This window comes from Poecilia reticulata, chromosome 22, assembly GCF_904066995.2.
Source record: "Poecilia reticulata chromosome 22, P_reticulata-male-v2, whole genome shotgun sequence".
NCBI classification, from domain to species: Eukaryota; Metazoa; Chordata; class Actinopteri; order Cyprinodontiformes; family Poeciliidae; genus Poecilia; species Poecilia reticulata.
Window position 1 is genome coordinate 19,245,766 of NC_088851.1, and position 21,400 is coordinate 19,267,165.

The 21,400-nt window shown below is 40.6% G+C and overlaps 2 protein-coding genes across 10 annotated transcripts in view; one reads left to right on the plus strand and one right to left on the minus strand.

Annotated features, from left to right (window-relative positions):
* The first annotated feature begins 32 nt into the window (after positions 1-32).
* On the plus strand, positions 33-17,599 carry tgfb3 (transforming growth factor, beta 3). The gene is made up of 7 exons (XM_008400271.3): positions 33-811; positions 8,858-9,021; positions 10,519-10,648; positions 10,796-10,903; positions 14,527-14,692; positions 15,239-15,392; positions 16,655-17,599. The coding sequence occupies exons 1-7, from the start codon at positions 466-468 to the stop codon at positions 16,811-16,813; spliced, it is 1,227 nt and encodes a 408-aa protein (XP_008398493.1). The 5' UTR covers positions 33-465; the 3' UTR covers positions 16,814-17,599.
* A 10-nt stretch (positions 17,600-17,609) lies between these two features.
* Positions 17,610-21,400, minus strand: part of ttll5 (tubulin tyrosine ligase-like family, member 5) — a 65,195-nt gene continuing 61,404 nt past the window's right edge. For 5 of the 9 annotated variants that reach the window (XM_008400266.3, XM_008400264.3, XM_008400268.3 and 2 more), the window contains one exon: positions 17,610-20,216. In XM_008400266.3, the coding sequence (XP_008398488.2) occupies positions 20,164-20,216 (53 nt within the window). In that variant the 3' untranslated portion in view covers positions 17,610-20,163. The remainder of the gene's footprint in view (positions 20,217-21,400) is intronic. The other 4 variants (XM_017302496.2, XM_017302495.2, XM_008400269.3 and 1 more) reach the window with 2 other exon arrangements.

Consider the following 21,400-nt stretch of genomic DNA (forward strand, 5'->3'; position numbering starts at 1 on the left):
ACAGCCTCTGACTATAAAGCATGAGTGAGAGGAGAGAAGCTGAGTGAGTTTGAGGTTGGACTACAGCGAGATAACACGCGTAAAAGTGGATGAAAAGAGCCGAGTGGAATGGAGAAACTGAACCAAGGCGCAGGGACTGGCTCCATCTGAATCATAACCAAAGGGAGGGGGAAAATACCTGAATGGGACCAGGGGGGATGAAGAGTGTAATTAACAGTTTTGATAAAGAGCTGTGGTTATATTCCAAAATGGCACGGATTTGCGCCCACGCAAATGCGCACTTTGCTAAGATGACATAGCACTTAAGAAAATGGGATTCCTCCAGGAACATAATTCACTCACGACCTGAATGAAAATAGAAAAAGGGATTCTATTGAAATCGGAGTCTGGTTTGGCTTGATATATATATTTTTTTGTATTCTTTTACTTGACAAGCTGCGGCTCTGAGTGAACTCAGACTGAAATATGAATCTGGGCAAAGCACTTCTGTTTTTCCTCCTGTCAAACTGTGTGACAATGACTTTCTCGCTGTCCACTTGCACCACCGTGGACATCGACCACATAAAGAAAAAGAGAGTGGAGGCGGTCCGGGGACAGATTCTCAGCAAACTCCGGATGACGAGTCCGCCTCAGACGACAGGTCCGAGCCAGGTGCCGCTTCAGGTTCTGGCCCTGTATAACAGCACCAGGGAGCTCATAGAGGAGCTGGGAAGGGACCGGCAGCAGAGTTGCGGCCAGGATAACACAGAGACTGAGTACTACGCCAAAGAGATTTACAAGTTCAACATGATCAGTGGTCCACCAGAAAACAGTGAGTTTTTATTTTCAGTCTATCAGACACCGACCAACTTTGACTTGAAGATTTGATTTTGTTTTCCATTCATCAGGTGGTCAGATTAACCAGAGATCATTTAAGCTTATTATCTATAGCTAAGATTTGTCCTGCTACATGCATGAACTGTAATGTGCTTTATGTGAAAGAAAAACAACATAAAGTGGTAACAAAATTCAGCATAGTTTTCAAATGTTAGTCTGAAATGTCTGACTTTTTGTCTTACCCAGCCTCTTGGTCAGAATCGGGTTTAGTTCTGGACTTTGACTAGACCATTCAAGCACATTAGTATTACTTTGATTTAATCCATTCCATAGTTGGATATTTAGGGTCAGGCCTAGTGGAAGGTGAACTTCCACAGCTAGTTTAGATCCATTGCAGCTTTAAACAGGTTTTCTTCCATTTTTGTCCAATATTTAACTTCATCGATCGTCCCATCAACTCTGTCCAGCTTCCCTGTCCTTTACAAACAACAACATCCCCGCAGCATGCTGTTGCCACTACCATATTTCACCCTGGTGATGGTATGTTCACATTGATTAGTTTCCCTGTTAGTCAAAGGGTTTGATTTTAGCTTATCTGACCAAAGCTCCTTCCCTCATATGTTTGCTGTGTCCCATAGGTGGTTTGCTGCAACCTGCAGGTTTGTCAACAGAATAGCAGAGAGAAGTACTACAAATGCAAACTATTTACTAATTTGGTGTTTCTTAAAGGTGATTACTTGTAGTAGATTTTATTTAGAGGTGTGAATACATACCTCGAAGACATTCTTATTGTCTTCTAGGAATACCCTGTCTATTTTTCCCTTAAATCTAACCAGCATCCTCCTAAAAAAAGCACCCCCACAGCACCATGCTGCCTCCATCGTGTTCAACTGAAGGGATTGTGGGTTTACGGTGATGTGCTGTGTTTCATTTTCCTTTCATGTAGCCCATACTTTGTACGAGTATAATTTTATTGCATTCCAGTAAAACACATTGAAATTTGTGTTTGTAATATGACCAAATGTGAAGAAGATATTTTTAACTTCCCAGATATCAGATTTCATCACCTAAAAAACTATAAATATGTAAGTGGAATTCCATTTTTACTGTTTCAAATTCATCAGGGTGATCAACTTTCATCAAAATCTTGGCCTAAAAGAAATTATGTAATAATCTAAACTCTGTGTTTCATACGGTTATTATTATTAGCTGTGAAAAGCAGTTTTAAGAACCAGGCGCATTACAGGATCTGTGCAGTTTTACACACAGACGCTCTGGCGATTAGGTGAGCGTTGTGCAAAGAAGAGAGAAAAAGTAAACAGTCTAATAGGAATGAGCACCATTCCACGTATACCTCACACCAAAGCCCTGGGAACTCCAGCTTATGTCTGACACATTCCAAAGTGAGGAAATTTCTCAGGCTGTTAAATATTCTCTTTATTGCCAACTCTAATACCTCATTTCCATTTTTCTGGCCCTGATATTTTTCATCCACTGCAGCTCACCTCTGTTTCCCCCTACTCTATTTCTTTTGAGTACCTCTGTGTTATGATCTAATTCCCTTGTTCATCCATATTGGTATTTCCTGTATAAACTATGGCCCATTGATTGTTCCATAAATCAGTAGCAGGAGCTCGGCGAGAGGCCGACTCTCCAGAGAGGCGCCGTTTGGACCCGTGCCCGTTCACGGTCAGAGGTCGCAGAGTGTAGGCGTTATACCCTTCTGAAATCAACAGGTGTTTATGCCGCGCTGTGACACTGAGCAGAGCCGCAGCACAAGTCCTGAATCAAATCCATTTCACGGGTCCCGCAAAGTGCTTCTGACAATCAAAATACACAACTCGGGGTTTATCCACTGGTCAGAGGTAGCCGGAGCTCCCAAAACAAACAGAGGTCTAAGGAGTGGGATCTGAGATGGCCTGGTGCCCAGGACACATCATACTGTACTGGGCCATATACTCTAGGTGATAATAGAAGAAGTGAACCTGATTTACCGCTGGCAACACTTTTACCCAGCTTAATAGTCCAAGGAAGATATTACTCAGATCATCAGATGATGCCAAAAACACAATAATTAAAACTTTTCTTTCCCCGTCCCATTATGTAATTTCACGGGGAGCTCGTCACGCAGCACAACATAATGTCTGTCACCTTGATAATTTTACAGTGTAGTTCATTTTCTAGCTGGATATAATGACTTTTACATGCACCGCTTTTGGATGGTGGGAGTGTTTGGGAAAGTGGTCAAGTTTTACTTTTTTCTTCTCTTTTTTTTTTTTTTCTTTTTTCTTTAAAACAAATTCATGCACAGTTGAGAAGTTAAACAGAAACCTTTCTCCCAGACTTTAATGCACCACTTGCTCCAGACACTACTACCAATGGAAATCAGCGCATTCTGCCATCTATGAGTACACAGAAGAAGCAGAATTCAGACATGGCAGCAGTTCAGAGCCGCTGTCAGAAGACCAGTGTGCACAGCTGAAGGAAAGGAGACAGCCAAGCTAAAGCGCGACCTACGGCAGGATACCGACTCCACCATGCCTTGCAAATTGGATCATGCAGCTTCAGTGAAATTTCAAGCCAATCACTGACTCAGTGCTGGGGCCGGTAAAAAAATATGAGGACTTGCGCTGAGGACAGCAGGGGTATCTGATATATGGGATAGTAAAAAGATGATGTCATCTGAACAAACAGAGACAGAGGTCTTTGGCCTTCTCCCAGGGAAACAGCATCTCTCCAACCAACTCCCACAGGTTCACAATTTTGCTTCCTCATGTTTAATCAAGCAAGGGGGGGGAAAAAAAGAAAAAGTTGTTCTTCCTGTGCGCGGAGGGCCGTCACATTATCTCATCTGCAGCAGTCGGTATCTGATGAATGAAGCGGAGACGTAAGAACCTCCCCGTGATGAAAAGTTTGATTGCTTTATATTAAAACCTCAATTTATTTGTGAGACAAAATCAAACCTTTCCCACAGAACGTAATGCAAACAAATACAGGATCCAGATGCAGGAATTTAAATGGATAATAGAGCTCAAAGTTAAACTTGAATACATTTCCAAAGAAATCACTGCTATGCTTTATGAGAGCTAGACAGCACAGCAGCTGGCTAGCACCTGCAGACTTATGATTACTATTTCTTTTGTTTATCTCCCCAAAGCTCTGGAGAGGTTGACATCACTGAATATCCTCCGGGCAAAAGGGCAATGAGAGGTGACTCCTGGTAGCGTACATCAGGAAGCGCCGCAGCAGATCAGCATTAGGCTGTGAGGTGTGGCTGATGTCATCGGGGCGTGGCCAACTTGGGTTCAGTGAGCTAATAAAGCAGCCGAAAATAAATGTTCAGGCACTGGCTGTATTCAGAGCCATGCAAAAGTATTCAGATCTTTCCATTTTATTGGGTTATAGTCATACTCGTACTCTTTCCTATAAGAGGGAAGAAAGAGGATACATTACTTTCAGCAGTCTTTCTCAAGAACTTCTAAAGGTTCTCGCATTTAGAAACTAAAGTCTTTACACATTCCTTTTTATTATTTTATTTGCAAAATTGATCAGGTCTAGTCAGATTGTATGAAAAACATCTCAACATGTTTTGTAAGTTCAGCCGGAGATTCTTTACTGGATTTCAGTTTAAACTTTAGAGTTGCTGTATGTAACTTTCATTTAAAAAATTTTTTTTATATATATATATATTTGTTAAAACTGTCACTATGTCAGTGTGACATGAGTTGGTTGAGCTACTAAAGGCACCGGTCCCTGTCAAAAATCAACCAACCGGAGCCACGAGAGGGGCCTGAGCTCTGCCTGTCAATCAATCTTGTGTACTCGCTACCCAGTGTACAAATTAATGGTGGAGGAGCAACTTTCTGTTCCAGGAAAACCATTTATCCACTGTCATCGGAGGCCATGCTAGCTAGTCTGAGCATTCATTGCAGGCTCTGCTGTCTGGAAGATGCTGCAGTGTAGCAGAGAGCAAAGGGGAGGGTGTGAGCAACAGCTTCATAAGCATGATTGACAGTGCTGACCTTTTTACTGGCTCTGATTGGTTGTTTCTGACCAAGCAGTGTTTTTCTGCAGTTACCACTGAGAAAAGGTAGAAGAGCTTGATTTTTGTTTGACAGATTATTTCTCTTATACTACAACAAAGCGACAGTTTTAACAAATACGTAAAAATAAAAAATAAAAAAAAATTTTCATCAAAGCTACAAGCTGCAGCTTTAACTGTTCTAATACAGGAATATGATTTAATCTGAGCCATTCCTCCTTAGCTCCCACTGTGTTTTTAGGGTTTTTGTCGTGCTGGAAAGTGAATCTACATATTTTATTCCAGGATTGAATGAATAAAATATGTCCTGGAATAAAATATGTATCCTGGAATAAAAAAAATATTCATTTTCCTGTTAACTCTAACCAGTTTTGTTGTCCCTTTCTAAGAAAAAGCATCCCCTCAGCATAATGCTGCCTCCACCTAGTTTCACCATGAGGATGGTGTTTTCTGCTACACATACTGTTCTGCATAGTTGACAAAAAATTAATGACAAAATCGCAAGAAAATAATCTGACATTTGCAGTTGCTACGTGACAAAAATTATTTTGAACCTTTTCGATAACTAAAATGTGGAAATAAATTTTGCCATGTTTTCCATTTATCAGATGATCACTTCTGTTTAAAGGAATGACTCGAATAGATATACACAAATATAACGTAATCAATAATCTATACTTTCACCAGGAAACAGATGTCCACTGATCCAAAATTAATATCCGTATTAAAAATAAAATGTCGATTGGGTATTGGTGATAGTGTGTTCAATCCACAAGGGCAGATCTACTCAGTCTAGTTCTATGCTTTTTGCTCTGCTTTATTTATTTTACATATTATTTAGAATTCCTAAAAGCGCTTTGTGAACTGTTTAAAAGAATAATTTTTTACATGCTTAATCAAGGTGGTCAACCTGCCATTTTTATCAGTTCCAGTTTATTATTTATTTGACATTGGCTTTTATAGCCATCATTACACTGACTGAACAAATGAAAGTAAATTAAAGTGTTGTTTTTACATGTTTGACCAAGCTTGTGAAGTAATCGGTGTATTTAAGTATTCTGTTCTGGTGCAGAGTAATCAAATGAATTTGTAATTCAGTACATTTATGTTTCTATTAAAAAGAAAAATAAATGTCTTAAATCAATTCAGTGCTGTTCTTCTGTATCGGATCAGTATCGGCCGATATTAAACCTCAGATATCGGTATTGGTATCAGAACTGAAAATGGTGAATCGTGCATCACTTCTTAGAAGCAGTTTAAAGTAAACAGCATGATGGCTCCACCTTTCTGTTGCTCAAAGCAGTTTAATTATACTCAGCTGGAAGTTTAATACCATTTAAAAAATCTGAAAGAAGTACAAGGAAATTTGTGGTAAAATGACAAAATTGCGCCAAGTTTGAGGGCTATGAATACTTTTGCCAGGCACTGTCTGTTTTTGCAAAGGGATCAATGAGAATAGGTTCATAAAATACCATTAAAACTTGATTTAGTGGCAAATATTCAACACTATCTTTCAGACAGCACCAGATCTAACTTGTTTACTTTGAATAAGTTCCACTCTGGTTTTCATTTCTGACAGTGGATTTAGCCATAAAATTAGACCCAGAAAAAGCTTATTGATATAAATCTGTGCTGCCTCAAACGGTTTCAGGCTCCGCGTTTTGGCGCTCTTTAAGGAGCTTCAACCTGAAAACAAGAAGTAAAGAGTAAAGAAATTAACGATTCTATCTCATATTAATTACACAAACAATTCTCTCCACTCACCAAGATGGAACGAATTACTACTCAGACCTCTGGCAAAAATAAGTCGTAATTTGAAATCCTAAAAGCGTTGCAATGGGAAAAATGAGGTCATCCAAAAGGAAACCGAAGACTTGATTAGAATTTCAAATCTCCCCTCAAAGTGGGGCTTTCCACCTTCTGTGGGGGAGGCAGAGAGGGAGGACGGGGGGAGAAACGGGGCCATGAGTGAGGGGAGGAAAAGGCTATTGAGGATTCCTCCTCATAGATTGTCTGGAAAACATTGGACAGATATCTGGCTGGGGATAGACACGGAAAAGGTCGTCTATAAATAGGGAAAGTTGAGAAAAAAAATGTGTATGGAAATACCACATAATGACTGGGAGGACACTGAAATAGGATTATGGGTCAAATGAAGTACAGACACTTGAAGATGTGCAAGTTCCTTTTGCATGACAGAGAACCAGCTTCCGAGTTTCCATTCGTCCCGAAACTGCTCGAGGTGCAAATCAGCTAAAGGTGCATTGTGCCTTTCAACCACCAGCATAATCCGAGGCTTGGTAATAAAGCTTAAGCTTGAGGTAATAAATTAGCCAAAGCTTGGCTGTAAACGACTGTTTCCACTTGGCTCATAAAACGTTTGCTATGTGCTTGTTTTGCTCAACGCTGCATGTGCTTTGCCTGTTAAAATAATAAACTCCTACGTGGTTTAATGGAATAAAAAAAAAAGGGGGCTTCAGTATAACAGGAAGCTTTTCAGATAGCAGTCACCCTTTGAGTTGATTCTGTCTGTGTTGATAACCCGGCCTTGTGTGGCCTGAAATCTCCGTCCTCAGCGGCGTTTCTGGTATTTCTCTGCTCCGGCGCCTGCAGATGCTTGTTTCCGGCTAAATCTCTTGAGTTCATAACAGTTTTGGCTTCTGTGTGAGGCTTCAAAGCACCTGTTGAGCTGAAGTGCTTGTAGGAGGAGAAGCGAGGTGCCGTCCCTCTGCAGCCTGCTCCACCACCACATGGCCCATTTGGTTCTCATTTCACAATTTTAACTTGCTGCTAACTCCTACTGCACAAAGCAGAAACAGATGGTTTGTGATAATAGTTAAAAGTATATGACTATTTTTTTGCAAACTGCTTTAAGATGTTCAGATCACACGTGAACAGTCTGCCTTAAAAAACCTATATATGACATCTTTTTCCACAACCTCTCCTTTTTAATTGTGTCCAGGGCTGCAGTTCACAATAGTTTTACTTATTTCCATGACCAAAATCTAGAAATATGTAAAAAAAAAAAAAAAAAAAAAGCATGAAAGAAAATAAGTGAGCACAAGGCAGCTGAGGAGGCAGCCAAGAGTTGTTGTAGAGTGATGACGTTACGTTTGGAGTTGGAGAGCAGAACTTAGGCATTATTGGATAACCTAACAGAAGAGAAGAGCACTGATAGCAAAGTCAGAATCTTGAAACCCTTGTATGAGATGCAGTGGCGTTTTTTTGATATGGGCTACATGGGCAGTTGCCCAGGATAGCATTAGAACTACAAAATAGCATGCATCTTATCTGTCAGTTGTGCCCTGAACAAGTTTGCTACAACTTCTATGCCTGTGCTGTGGGAAACTAGGTTACCTGCTTTCTGCTGGAGAAGAAAACAGATAATTGCCTGCATTTATTTGGCCAGGGCACCTTTCCTGCAAGAACTACCACAGATCTAATGATTCATTCATTGAGAAGGAACAAGTCATGAGAAATGCCATGTAGCTGCGTTAGCTATCTGATCGATCTGTGGCATAAGATGTGGCTTTTGGCTGTTTCTTTCCTAATGTCCATAAATCCAGATGTTTTTAAATTCTGGGATAAAAAGTGTGTCCAACAGAGACTGTTTTTGTGATCATCTTCGTCTGTTTAGTTCGAGGAGCTCACCTACATGGCCTGCATTGATGATCTTTATAACAAAATTGTTCACTCTATTCTTTTTTTTTCTGTTTCCAACAAGCAGTTGCACGTTCATTCAGTAGATTCCCATTAAAATGTATTCTTTTCAATACTGAAAACTGTCTGGACCATTAGTCAGTCAGACAATGTGGATCAAGATGACGCGTCATCGTCCAGATATGGCCCTCGATGTTAAAATAAATGCGTGGCTACAAAAGTGTGGAGTTTTTTTCTTTTTTGTCAAAAGTACAGCTTTGAAATACTTTGAAAACAGTATGTTCAAAATATGTTTGGTTTTTTTAAAATGATGAGTTACAATGTTCATTTTACCTGCAGATGACCTCTCCTACTGCAATAATCGTATCACCTCCAAGGTTTTCCGCTTCAACGTGTCGATCATGGAGAAGAATGCCACCAATCTGTTCCGGGCTGAGTTTCGCGCCCTGCGGATCCACAATCCCAATGCCAAGAAAAACGAGCAGAGGATTGAGCTCTACCAGGTGCGTGAGCCCTCAGCTCCTCTGTTAGCAGAGCACAGGTGGGGGGGCGGGGGGAAAGGGTGAGTAAAATGCTCTGTTTCTCTCTTAAACCACTTGTAGGTCACATGGAAGGATGAAAACATTTATATTTGGGGAGTCTGACTCCCTTTTTCCTCTTCACGTGCTAATCATTATTCCATGTGCTTATATTCCAATGGCTTCTACATCAGGACACATTTTAAAACCTTCTGCAACCACATTAACATTCTGCGCTTTCGTCTCTTCAAGCTTCTAGTCTCAGCAGTTGTCCATACATGCTGGATCAAGGAGGCTTTTATATCTGCCTCTGTGTTTTATGTTTATGATAATCTTTGAAGTCTGCTGAAACATCCATATGGTTGATGTCTGTGCGTGGGGTGGCATGAATATATATTTTTCTGCCTCCTCATTAATTTCCTGTTAGAGAGTCAGAGTAATGATCAGGTTCCAACACTTCCTGCCAGGAAGACAAGCGTCTCCGGACTACATACCGTCTCTAAGGCGAAGCTCAGGCCAGCGCTTGAACGCAGACTGTCAGGCCCTCAAGATTATTTCCAGGGGCCTGGGAGGAGATAGAGGCAGGGTCACCCACCGGTGGGAGTAAATGGAGCCGTTCAACCGCCCCCACACTTTTCAGGCAGGATCTGATTGGCAGACGGCTGATGCTGGCAGTACAGCGGCCCCTCGGTCCCAGAGGAAGGCAGATTAGATGCTGAAAATGTTCAGGAACCTGGTTATCCACAGCCCTTGCTGTGGGGCCAAGGGCTCAGACCCACCACTCTAACAGATTGTTCCCCCACACATAAACACCTCTTTCCAGAAAACTGCGGGTGCCGATATGAATTCCTTCTTTGATGGTTTTGTTTATTGTAAATGCCCTTAAAGATGTTTAGTTTGAACTGTGTGACGCTGAGTGGCTGCCAATTAGGATGACCAGTTTCTCATTGGTACACGCAGGAATTCATTTCACAGCAAGAACACAAAAACTAGACAAAAAGTCTTTTTTGTTTCTAGTCAAAATGTGCTTTAAATAAGAAAAATAACTTACATGCAACTTTCCAGTAAGATATAGAAGCTTGCTTTAAGTCAATTTAGTCAAGTTTTAGCTCCACTGGCAAATTATTTCACTAATAACAAGGCTTTTCCCCCATGTTACAAGTGAAATAACCTACCAATGGAACTTGTACTTTTTTTAATATAAATAAGGAATTATGAACTTGAAACAAGCTGTGATATCTTACAGAAAAGATAATTGTACGTTAGTTTTCTTATTTCAAGCGTACTAAGAAACTAGGCCAAAAATACTCGGTGTTTTTGCAGTGTTGCAAAATGGGGATATCAACACAGGGAGTCACTTTTTCCATGCAGAGTAAACGCTTTAGCCTGAGGCATCCTGGAGAGTCTGGCTCAGACAGACAGCCTTGGTTCTGCATGCCCAAGGTTTTTGCAACAGGGTTACATTTTCAGCTTTCTTCACAGATCCTCCAGAAAGACGACCCAAAAGTCAAACACCGCTTCATCGGGGGCAAGAACGTCCTGACCAAGGGGACCCCTGAGTGGATCTCCTTCGATGTGACCGAGACTGTGAGGGAATGGCTGATGTACGGAAGTGAGTTGGGAACCTCAGAACTTCCTCTCTGCCTTGCTTTTCTTACACACCTGTCAGAAAGATAAGAGCTTTACGGAGAGACTAAGGGTAATTTCCTCAGGAAAAATGTCATCTACTTAGATCTTTCTGTTCTGGATGTTCCCTCAGAGACTAATCTTGGGCTGGAGATCAGTGTGCACTGTCCCTGCCACACTTTCAGGAAAAACGGTGAAATCGTTGATAACATAAACGAATTGCTGGAAGTCAAATTTGAAGGTGAGTCCTCTTTTGGATGCATCAGTGATATGATGGGGGGAAAGGTTTTAGAGCTTGTTATGCTTTCAGCTATTTGACTTAAAGTCACATGCAGTGGATCACAGTACATTTAGCATGTCATCGAAAAGCAAATTAATTTGAAATTCATGTTATATAGAATTGCTACACACAGAGTGATGCATATCAAGCATTTATTTCTGTTCATTTAAAAAGATAACAGATTTTTTGAATAGAAATGTTATGTTACTTTTATGCTAAACAGCAAAAGGGGACGACTGCTGATAACCACTAGCACCCTCCAACAAGGAGGATAAGCCACAAAAGGTCATTGCTAAAGCAACTGGCTGTTCACAGAGTTCTAGGTTCATGCATGCTAGTGGAAAATTAAGTGGAAGGAAAATGTGTGATTGAGAAAGTTACGCAAGCAAGCAGAATAAGGGCAGAATTTTACCTTTCATTTGCTGTAATCCATAATTGTCACAAGTAACAGAAATAACACTTAAGATATATCAATCTGTGTTTATGGAGCAAGTGTGCTTCGCTAAAAAAGAAAAGAAACTAAACACTGACTTTTATCTTATCCATGCATAAAATAACTTGGTGACTTTTAGGTGGTTGATGTGGTTGATTTAGTGTCTTACTGCTGTGGTTTCCCAACATTTAACAACAAGTATCTCATTTAAAGTTCCTCAAAGTAAGTGACCACAAACAAGATTAGTTTTTTTTACTTTTCTTATTTTATATCACAATTGAAATTAATTCACTGACATTGATTGATTGGTTAATGATGCAATTTAAAGATGCATTATATACTTATAAAAATGGTTTAAATGCTTTTGGTTCACTCTTTTGCAGTGCAATGCATACTTTTGAAATAAAAGGAGAAAGATTGATAGTTTTATTTATGTTTGTGCAAATACAAGTCTGAAAAGTATGCCATGGATGTTTCCAGTTCCATTTACTCTGCTAAATAAAATTCAGTGCATCAAAAAATGGAAAGTAGGGTACAAACGCACCAACATATGGCTGAAGTCCATGGTAGCTCTGGAGGAGCTGCAGAGTGCTGTGGCTCAGGTGGGAGAATCTGCAGATGCAAATTTACACTGAGTCTTATTTTAACTCATTTTAACTCTGGTATCATACTTTTGATGCGTGATTGCAGCAAAATTTGGTGGTACACATTGACCCAGAGGGGGTGGATAGAAATGCAAAAACATGTTGAATGCCAAACATTATTTTCTGTTCTCTTTACAATTATACACCACTTTGTGTTGGTCTCTCGCACAAAGTCCCAATAAAATTCTGTGAAATTTGTGGTTGAAGGGGTGGGAATACTCCTACTTCCAGGCACTTTGCACAACCAAACCAAAAACAGTGGCCATAGATAATGTACTACTACAGAAAGATTATAAAGTCAATAATTTCACAGTTTAAGCAGTTTTGCGACATAAGGTCACAGGAAGTGTTTAGTCTGGTCAGAAACATACAGTTTGGTGCTCAATTTTCCAGACATTTCAGTACAGTTTCTGGGATTCTGCCTTTGCTTTTCATATTGATTTAGATACATTTCAGAAAGATCAACCAGACTATGAACAAATATTTTACGCAGTTGTCTCCTGCATTCAAAAAGGGGTTTCTGTGGAGATTTTTTTTCTTCTTTGTACCTCTGCACACTTTTTCCGCGCACAAAAAAGTCTGCAGAGAAGAAAAGGTTTCCAGCGTGCGACGGCTGCTTTAAATAATTTTTTTTTTTTTTTTGAAGCATCTCAGTTTCAATCTAGGGTTGTGTGCACGGCTGCGTACAGATCCAGGATTTCCCGTGTTGTCCAGTCTCCTTGGCCAGACTGTGGTCGCAGAGTCTGTGTTTGGTCAGGGTTTGTCTCTGCTTTTGATCTCGCAAAGCCAATAAGGTGGCCCCGCCAGTTTTTGTTCCCGATCAGGAGCCAAATAATCATTCGGTTTGTTTGAATTACGTTTAATTTGTCTAATATTAAAGATAGGCATCACTGCTCTGTTGAAAAATGTGGTTTATTCTGATTAGAGCGATTTAGGCTGAGTTTTCGGATGATTTTCATTTGTCAATTTCATGAGCAGTTTATTTCAAAGGCCCAATTTAGCCCTTTTGTTTAAGACTTAGGCATTTTAATTCACATGTGAACCGAGCTGGGGATTTACATCAAAAACACTCATAAAAAGTGACATGTAGTCTGTTCATCAGGATGTTCTTCATCCAGTAATCCTCACAAAGATGATGGGCGTCATTTCTTAAAGGAAGACAGACACAGAGCATGGGAATATAGATGATCTGGTATCATACTTAGCTCTGGGGCCCTCAGGCCCTCGGTCCTGGGAACACTCCTGACTAGCCTGACCACAAGGAATGCGCTGCGACGGGGCGCAGACGTTTGGCCCCAAATTAAAGAGGGCCGTGCAAATCTACCAGCATCTCTCCTGAGATATGAACTGTTTAAGCTATCAGGGGTAGATGGGACGAGCAGACGCGGGCCCAGTGAGGAGGACGGAGGGGAAAGAAGGAAGCTGGCGGCAGCAGCGTAAATACAGAAAGCAGGGTTTTCTATGCAGCCTGGAAAAGTCTTGAAAAGCATGAAGTTAGATGTTAATGTTTAACCATTCTGAATAAGTATGGAAAAAACAAAGTGGGTTGGAAAAGACGTTATATTTCTAGACTTTATTCCCTTTTCTGTTGCTAAATGTAGTCTTTTCTTCTGTCCCTCCCTCTTTGCATCTCTTTTTTCCTTGTGTTCTTCCTGTTTTCTTTCTACCATCTTCTTTCTTTTGTTGTGTTCCTCTGTCCTTTGTGTCCTTCTTTTCTTCCCTTTGTTCCTCTTGTCCATTCTTCTTTCTCTCCTTCATTACTCTGTTATGCCTTTCCTTTAATTGCCCTTCTTTTGTTGTCTCCTCCCTCCTTCCCTCGTTCCTTCATGTCCTTCATATCTTGTGTCCATTCTTCTTTCCTTTCTTGTGGCTTTTTCTTCTCTTTCTTCCATCTTGCCTCATTTCTCCCAGTCTTTCCTTCCATTGTCATGTCTTTCTTTTTTACTTCTTGCCATCTTCATTCCTTGAGTCTTCTTCTTTCCTCCCTTCACCTGCCTCCTTCTTTGCTACTATCTGTCCAATCTGCATCCTTTGTTTCCTATCCTCCCTCCTTCCTGCTTCTGTTCTTCCTTCCTAAGACCTTGCATCCTTCTTTCTTTCCCCCCTCCTTTCATCATTCCCTCTCTCTCTGTCCCTAGCTTCCTTCTTACTTTCTGCCTTACCCTTCTCCCTGTTCTTTCCTTGTTTCCTTCTTGCATCCATTTCTTGTGTTTTCCCATCTTCCAGTCTCATTTTTTTGTTTTTTCCAGGTTCCATATTTAAAGTCTTCTATTCCAGAAAATAAATTAAAAGTAAACTTCAGTGTTTTATGTTTTAAAAGGAACTTAAAAGACTGAGGAATCTGGAAAATTGGTGCATCTGAAAGTCTGGATGTTTTACAGGAGAAATGTGAAGGAACTCTGGGAAAGGATTAAACAGTGAGCCAGGAATGAGTGAAGCTGTGCCTGCAGAATATCCTCCTGCTGAACCAAAGCTATCTTTATAAATCTCGTAACTTTCTCCTGCAGGCATGGAAGGAGACTACAACGATCAGAAGAAGCAGGAGGAGCAGAAGGAGCAGAAGGAGCAGCCGTACCCTCACCTCATCCTCATGATGATTCCTCCCCACAGGCTGGACGTTCACTCCTCCTCCCGCAGGCGCAAGCGGGCACTCGACACCAATTACTGCTTCAAGTAAGGCCCATTTCCTCTCTCTGGAAAATTGTAAAAGGCTGCTCGCACAATTGTTCATTGTGTTAAACTTTGCAAAGCAATCTGTGTGGCTGCGGTGCCTGTTTTGAAATCGGGAGAACTGGAACCAGCTGATAGGAGGCTAAGTTATAAAAAAGTGGAACAGCCAAAGCCACAAAAGTGGGAACATCAGCTGTCATTTCAAATGCATGTAGGCACATAACACACAAAATATAGCTTGTTGATCAACAAGACAAGCATGACACGGGTACTACCTGATACAAGTCGGGATCTGTCCCAGAGCCAGCGAACGCTACCTCCTCTTACAAACCGTCTCCTCAGCTTTCCACTTCCTCCATCAGGCTGACAGGCGAGCACCAAAGACACCTGGGCTGACTCCAAGAGGGAAAATAAGGGCACACCTAGGAGAGGAATTTCTGAACTTCTCTCTCCTCTCCGACTGAGGGCACAGGGAGGACGTCTGTGCAACTATGAAATCGCTTCACCTGGAAATCAAACGTAATCCTGTCTCTCCCCTCTTGTCTGCAGCAATTACGAGGAGAACTGCTGTGTGCGATCACTATATATTAATTTCCGTCAGGATTTGGGCTGGCGGTGGATCCACCAACCCGAGGGCTACTTTGCAAACTACTGCTCCGGTCCCTGTCCCTACCTTCGTAGTGCAGACACCACCCACAGTTCGGTGAGTCAAAAGTGACTTTTACAGCTGCTTTTACACACAAACTTTAATGATTGTATGAGGAAGGCCAACACAAAATACATAGTTATGAACATAATTTTCATGAAAGAGACACAGCAAACCATGTGGAAGCCACTCTGGTCAGATGAGATTCAAATTTTACTTTTTAGTCTAGTAACAACAAAAAACAAAACTGCCACCATGTTTACCTTAATACATGGTGGTGGCAGCATCATGCTGTTCCGATGCTTTTCTTCAGCAGGATGGGGGAACTGGTGGGAGATGATGAGAAAATGGATGCAATACTAGAAGAAATCCTGCAAGAGGGTGCAGAAGATTTGAGACTAGAGTGGAGGTTTATCTCAGGAAAGAATTTCAGGGGAATGAAAGCAAATGCTTGGCACCCATTTGAGGTTTCTATTTGTACAGAATTAGGGTTGCAACTAACGATTATCTTAATCGATTATTCTTTTGGTTATTCTGACGCTTCTTCGATTAATCTGACAAAAGAAAAAAAAGGTCAGATTCTACAGATTTTTTTAGCTAACCACTTAAGCTTATTTTATGATTATGAATTAAAAAAAAGGTGAAAAATACAAATAAATAACTGAGATCTTAAATGAGAAAATAAACACTTATTGCCCAAAATGCAACAACAGCATTCCTTTTGGGAGTGCTTGATCATTTGTAGGGCAGGATGCATCTGCAGCTAAAATAAAATACTTTTGACATCAACATGTGACAAACTCAGCCCTTTCTGCTCAACTTCGCATCACTACAGTGTAGGGCTGATCTGTTGATTATTATGTTTGATTAACTGATTAACAGTTAGATTGGAAAAGGTGCTTAGTGGGATTTTTTTCACACAATTTGAGCCAGATGAAGCTAAAACTTCTCCACCTAAGGAGTTCTGGTTATCTTACATGCAAAATGTTTGCTTTTCAGTTTTGACTTTATTGTGGCTCTGACTGTTATTCTTTCGGCACATGGCCTTTTTTGAGTCTGTATTATTATTACTATTATTTCAATAATTGGTTCACCAAGATTAATACTATTAATCGTTTCAGCCCTACACAGAATTATACCTACTTTTTGCTTCACATCACAGTAAAACAGAACATTGTGTTGGTCTAAAACAGAAATCCCCATTAATGCTATGCAGTTTAACTAAAAGGCGGGTGAGAACTTTTACAAGCCTCACTGCTCCTCAGCAGTGAGGCTTTTGAAAGCCTTTAAAAGCCTCACTGCTGATCTTCCCTCCACAGCTGCTGAGCCTCTACAACACCCTGAACCCAGAAGCCTCCGCCTCACCCTGCTGCGTTCCTCAGGACCTGGAGCCCCTCACCATCCTCTACTACGTGGGACGCTCCCCGAAAGTCGAGCAGCTCTCCAACATGGTCGTCAAGTCCTGCAAGTGCAGCTAAGCTTCAGGGACCCCGCAGAGAGGAGACGCCTCGGAGGAATTTAAATTGGGCAGGATGCAATTTGTCCTCCAACGATCCCCCAACCCAACCCCAACCTCGCCTCCGCTTCAGCCCTGCCCAAGAGGAAAAAGCAATCCGCCGATCTCCATTTACCAGAAGTCATCAGAGACCACTCCCACCGTGACTGACATCAGTATTACTCGTGTTCTGTCCTGTTAACTATTAGAGCATTTTTGAAAAGCCTGTACCTCACATGACTTTTGTTTTCACTGAACGAGGAACAAGAACGACCTTCTCGTTAGAAATCTCAAGGACAATAAACGTGTGCAACCAAGACGAGACTGAGAACGCGAACTGGACTCAGCATGCGCCGAAAAGCGGTAGGACGAGATGGTGATGTGCTTGCAGGGAGGACACTTTGGGACATGACGTGAAATCTAACCTGGAAGCTGCACTGTGCACGCCACAGCTCCCCACACTGTCTGTTGAGGAGTTCATGCTGATTAGTAAAAACAATAATTGAGATGAAAAAAAGAGAAAACAAAAAGAAAACATGCTGGAATCCAATCGTTATCTCATCTTAGTAATGCTGTGGTCATGTTTACCTCTGAAATGCAACAGCATGGGTGATTCCAGGGATCATTTTCAAAGTGAAGCCTTTCTGTTATATGAGCTGATGTATGTCACTAAATGAACTCAACTAGATCACAAACTGTAAATGTTTTTATTACTCATGAAAACACATTTTTTTGTTTTGTTTTTTTTAATTAAAGAATGACAATCAGACAGCTCCATATCATTTTTTGGACAAAAACACAAAACCGTTTATTTGTTGATATTTAATCCAGTGTTTATGCTACAGTCTGCTTATGGAAAACACATCACAGAACAACATCAAGTCTTGTAACATGCCTGTGCTGGCTTCAAGGGTAATTAATACGCAACACGACGCTCATCACGTTACAAAAACAATCCATTACATTACTGCGCTGCTTTGAAAACTACAATCTGTGCAAAATAACCGTTAGAGAAAACGTTGCACAAAATTCAAGTATTTCAGTTGTCAAACAGAAAGTGACTTTTACTCCACAATAAAACTTCGATTGAGCTCTCCATGTGCTCCCAAGTACAATAATTACAATGAGTACTTTGTAAAATACCCCTTGGATTCTCTCTCATTTGGTCACGCTACAATCACAATTTAAATGTTTTTATTAGGATTTTATGGGATAGACCAACACAAAGAAGTGCATAATTGTGAAATGGAAGGAAAGGGATGCATGGTTCACATTTGGAAAACCACATCTATGCTGGAGAGACTGTAGTGAGTTTTTTTTTTTTTCCCCCATTCCTTTGTGCAAAGTAGCTCAGTGAGATTGAACAGTGTCTGTGAAGAACAGATTCACAGTCTGATTAACATCTTGACTTTGGATCATTTTAAACACATGAATATCGTTTTATCTACAACCAGTTCCCCGTTGCTCTGGGTTTTGTTGTCCTGCTGGACGCTGAACCTTCAGCCCAGTCCAAAGTCTATTCTTATTCCACGATTGGCCAGCATCCATCCATCTCCACATCAACTTTGTTTGCTCACTAATAAAGTCTAATAAATCTCCGAAGTTACACAAAGATGACATGCAAGTGGACTCTGTTTACTTACTAGAAGACTTCTGAAGGCAGTTAGTTGGTTGCACTGGATTTTATTTAGGAGAATCTGAGTAAAGGGACAGAATAGAAATGAACAGATCATGAACCATGTATCCCTTTTTTCTACTCGTGACAAAGATGAGAGAGAAAGTTAAAGGGATATTAATAATTCGCAAAACACTTTAGATCTGCATGTTCTGCATTAAATTAACATACAGTGGACTATTTTCAACCACTGCAGTGTTTCTTTATACTTGACTTCCCAAAGAGGTTGTGATCAATATTTTTCGGGCTTTCTGAAGATCTTTCTTTGGACTTTAGCCATTTTCTGTATTTGATAATGATGGTTAATGTGGCAGTGTTTCCTTAAAGATAGAGAAAAGTGGATAAATGTTTTGTAAGGCCTAAATTACTTTTTGAAATCTAAAGAAACAGGAGAAAAAGATCCAGTAAAAACCTGACAAAAGTCCTGAGAGATGGATTATCCACTCTGAGCCAAGAATTAGTGACCAAGTCTTTGCAGAACTAACTCAAAATTGGTTCTTTACCAATTTGTATGTTATGAAGACACAACACTGCTTTGTCTTTTCAGTTTAACAGTGAATTTATGGCTGAATGACTCATAAGAAAAAACAGCAGAAATATTTGTTTGAAAAGGTCAGCTACTGAGTACATATCAGTAAAAAGCAGCCAACATTTGAAGAATAAAAATCTAAATAAAAAAATTATAAAAACCCTGAAGAACTACTACGACTAGATGAGGGGTAACACGATACTGCTAATCCATAAATAACCCTATTTGCAATTTCTTGTTGGTTTTAGAACAGAAATTTGCCGAAAATTTGATTTTTCAAGTTTTTTTCTTTACAAAATAAATTATGTGCATAATAACAATAATTTCCACATTTAATTTAATCCATCCATGTGAAGAATATCAACATCTTTACATTTCACAACAAAAGTTACAGGTTAAATTGTGAACTCTTCAAAAACAGGAGACAAGGCAACACCCCTTCATATATCAGTTTAAGCTATCTGAATGTTTCAGCTTACAAGCTGCAGGAAGCTATACTTTTACTCGTCCTCAGGCAAAGGGCAGAGATTTGGCAGCTGCATGGCTTTCAGAATAGTTAGAAGCCACACATGAAAGGTACTTTCATGCTCACCATGTGCTGCAGTAACACAAAAAGCTACTTATTCAGTGCTAACGTTTGTCAAACAAAAATCACTAAAACTCTCTCATTATGCTTGACTGGTTGTATTTTTTTTTTTTTCTTTTTCTTGTTGCTTGGTTGAAGAGATGTGGTTACACAGCCAGAGGTGCACACCCCAACAGGCTTTGTGGACCCATATGCTGAAGGCTATCTGTCAGTGAAACCTTCCTGTGGCTTTGGTGGCATGGAGGGAATGAGAGCGGGCAGCTGCTCGGATGCAGACTGGCAGTAGCCAAGGGCGATGAAGGTTTGGGGTGGGTGGCGGGCCTGGAGCTGTGCAACTAAATCCCAACCTGCGTCAAAGCTTGGCGTTCTTGGCCTCGCATGTCTGTGGCAGCACGCTAGATGGATTAATAGCATACTACTCAATGTTAGGCATACTTTAATCTGTTGTCCTCTCCCAGAATATCACAGTGTGAGATGCGGTTACATGCACAGACACCTGTCAGGCCTGCAGAATTGCAGGACGCGCCCTAGATCCTCTTCGTGTCATCTGTGGGAGGGCTGCTGGACCTGGAACAGCCTGCTGTACGCAGGAAAGCCTGGAGAGAAACACAAGAAGGCAGCTGCTTCACTGTCTTCTCCATGTCTGAACATTAAAAACATGTCGAACAAGGAGGAGTTTTTCGTCAGATGACCTCACTAAAACCCTGGTGGTAATTGGTTTGTTGACATATCTATTATTCACGGTCGAGGAGGCCACCGGTTCATCCGCTCAGCGAGCTCACTCGTTCCTCGCTTACAGCGCCTGAACGCCTCTTATCGGCTGGCGTTCAGCCAGATATCCTGCAGGAAAAAGGCATTCCGAGCAAAATCGAAGCAGCCGCGTTTGTGCTTCCCAACAGTAAGCCTTTCATTCCCCTCTCGGCAAGTTGTTTGTTTTGGTGCTCCTTTACACTTTGGGGCCTGACTGAGCTGGAAAACGAAAACATCTTGCTGACTTTGAGTATGATGATCTGACTGCTGGAAGTGGCTTCCTCCAGCTCAGCAAATGGGAAAAAAAAATTAAATAAAGAAAGACGCAATATTGCCTGTTCAAATCCAAATGTCACAAGATAAACTTTCAGTTCCTTAGTGTCTCCAGGATCTGTAGGATTGTTCTTAATTCACCACACTAGAATCATCTGTTTATTTCACTGGGATTATCTGGTACATCAACACAAAATAGTGAACAGTTGTAACACGGAATTAAATCCATACTTATTTTTAGAATGTTTAAACAATAAAACCTGGTGATATGTATATAAATCCAGATCCACCCAGCAGGTAAATTTTGCAGAGAGGACAAATAATGGTAGAGCACTTCTGAAAACTGGGTTTTATTGAAAAGGGTCTTAAAGAAAGCTAACGTCCTAGTTAAAGTTTATCAAATGGCATGTAGGAACACGGCAGCGATATGAAACAGGTACATCCAAACTAAAGGTTCTTGAGGCCGATGCAATGACATGTACCTGTTTTTCAAACTAACATCTCAGACCACATTAAACTCAGCATCCCCATGATGAAACCTGGTGGTGACAGCATCATGCTGATGGAAAGATATACACAAACAAAATAGTTGGAACCCAAATGTTAATGACCGAAAAACCAGAAAAACTTGAAACTGACAAAGGTAACAATCAATAAAAATTTACTGAAAATTAAACGATGAAACTCAGACATGACATTGCTTTTGAAATGTAGTTCAACAGAATTATAAAAAAATAAAAATAAAAAAACTAATAAA

What these genes read in the sequence shown, in the direction of transcription:
- tgfb3 (XM_008400271.3), top strand. Translation starts at nt 466, where the DNA reads ATGAATCTGGGCAAAGCACTTCTGTTTTTCCTCCTGTCAAACTGTGTG. An exon ending in GGAATGGCTGATGTACGGAA is followed by an intron (nt 10,649 to 10,795) that starts GTGAGTTGGGAA and finishes ATGTTCCCTCAG; the next exon opens with AGACTAATCTTGGGCTGGAG. An exon ending in CAGACACCACCCACAGTTCG is followed by an intron (nt 15,393 to 16,654) that starts GTGAGTCAAAAG and finishes TTCCCTCCACAG; the next exon opens with CTGCTGAGCCTCTACAACAC.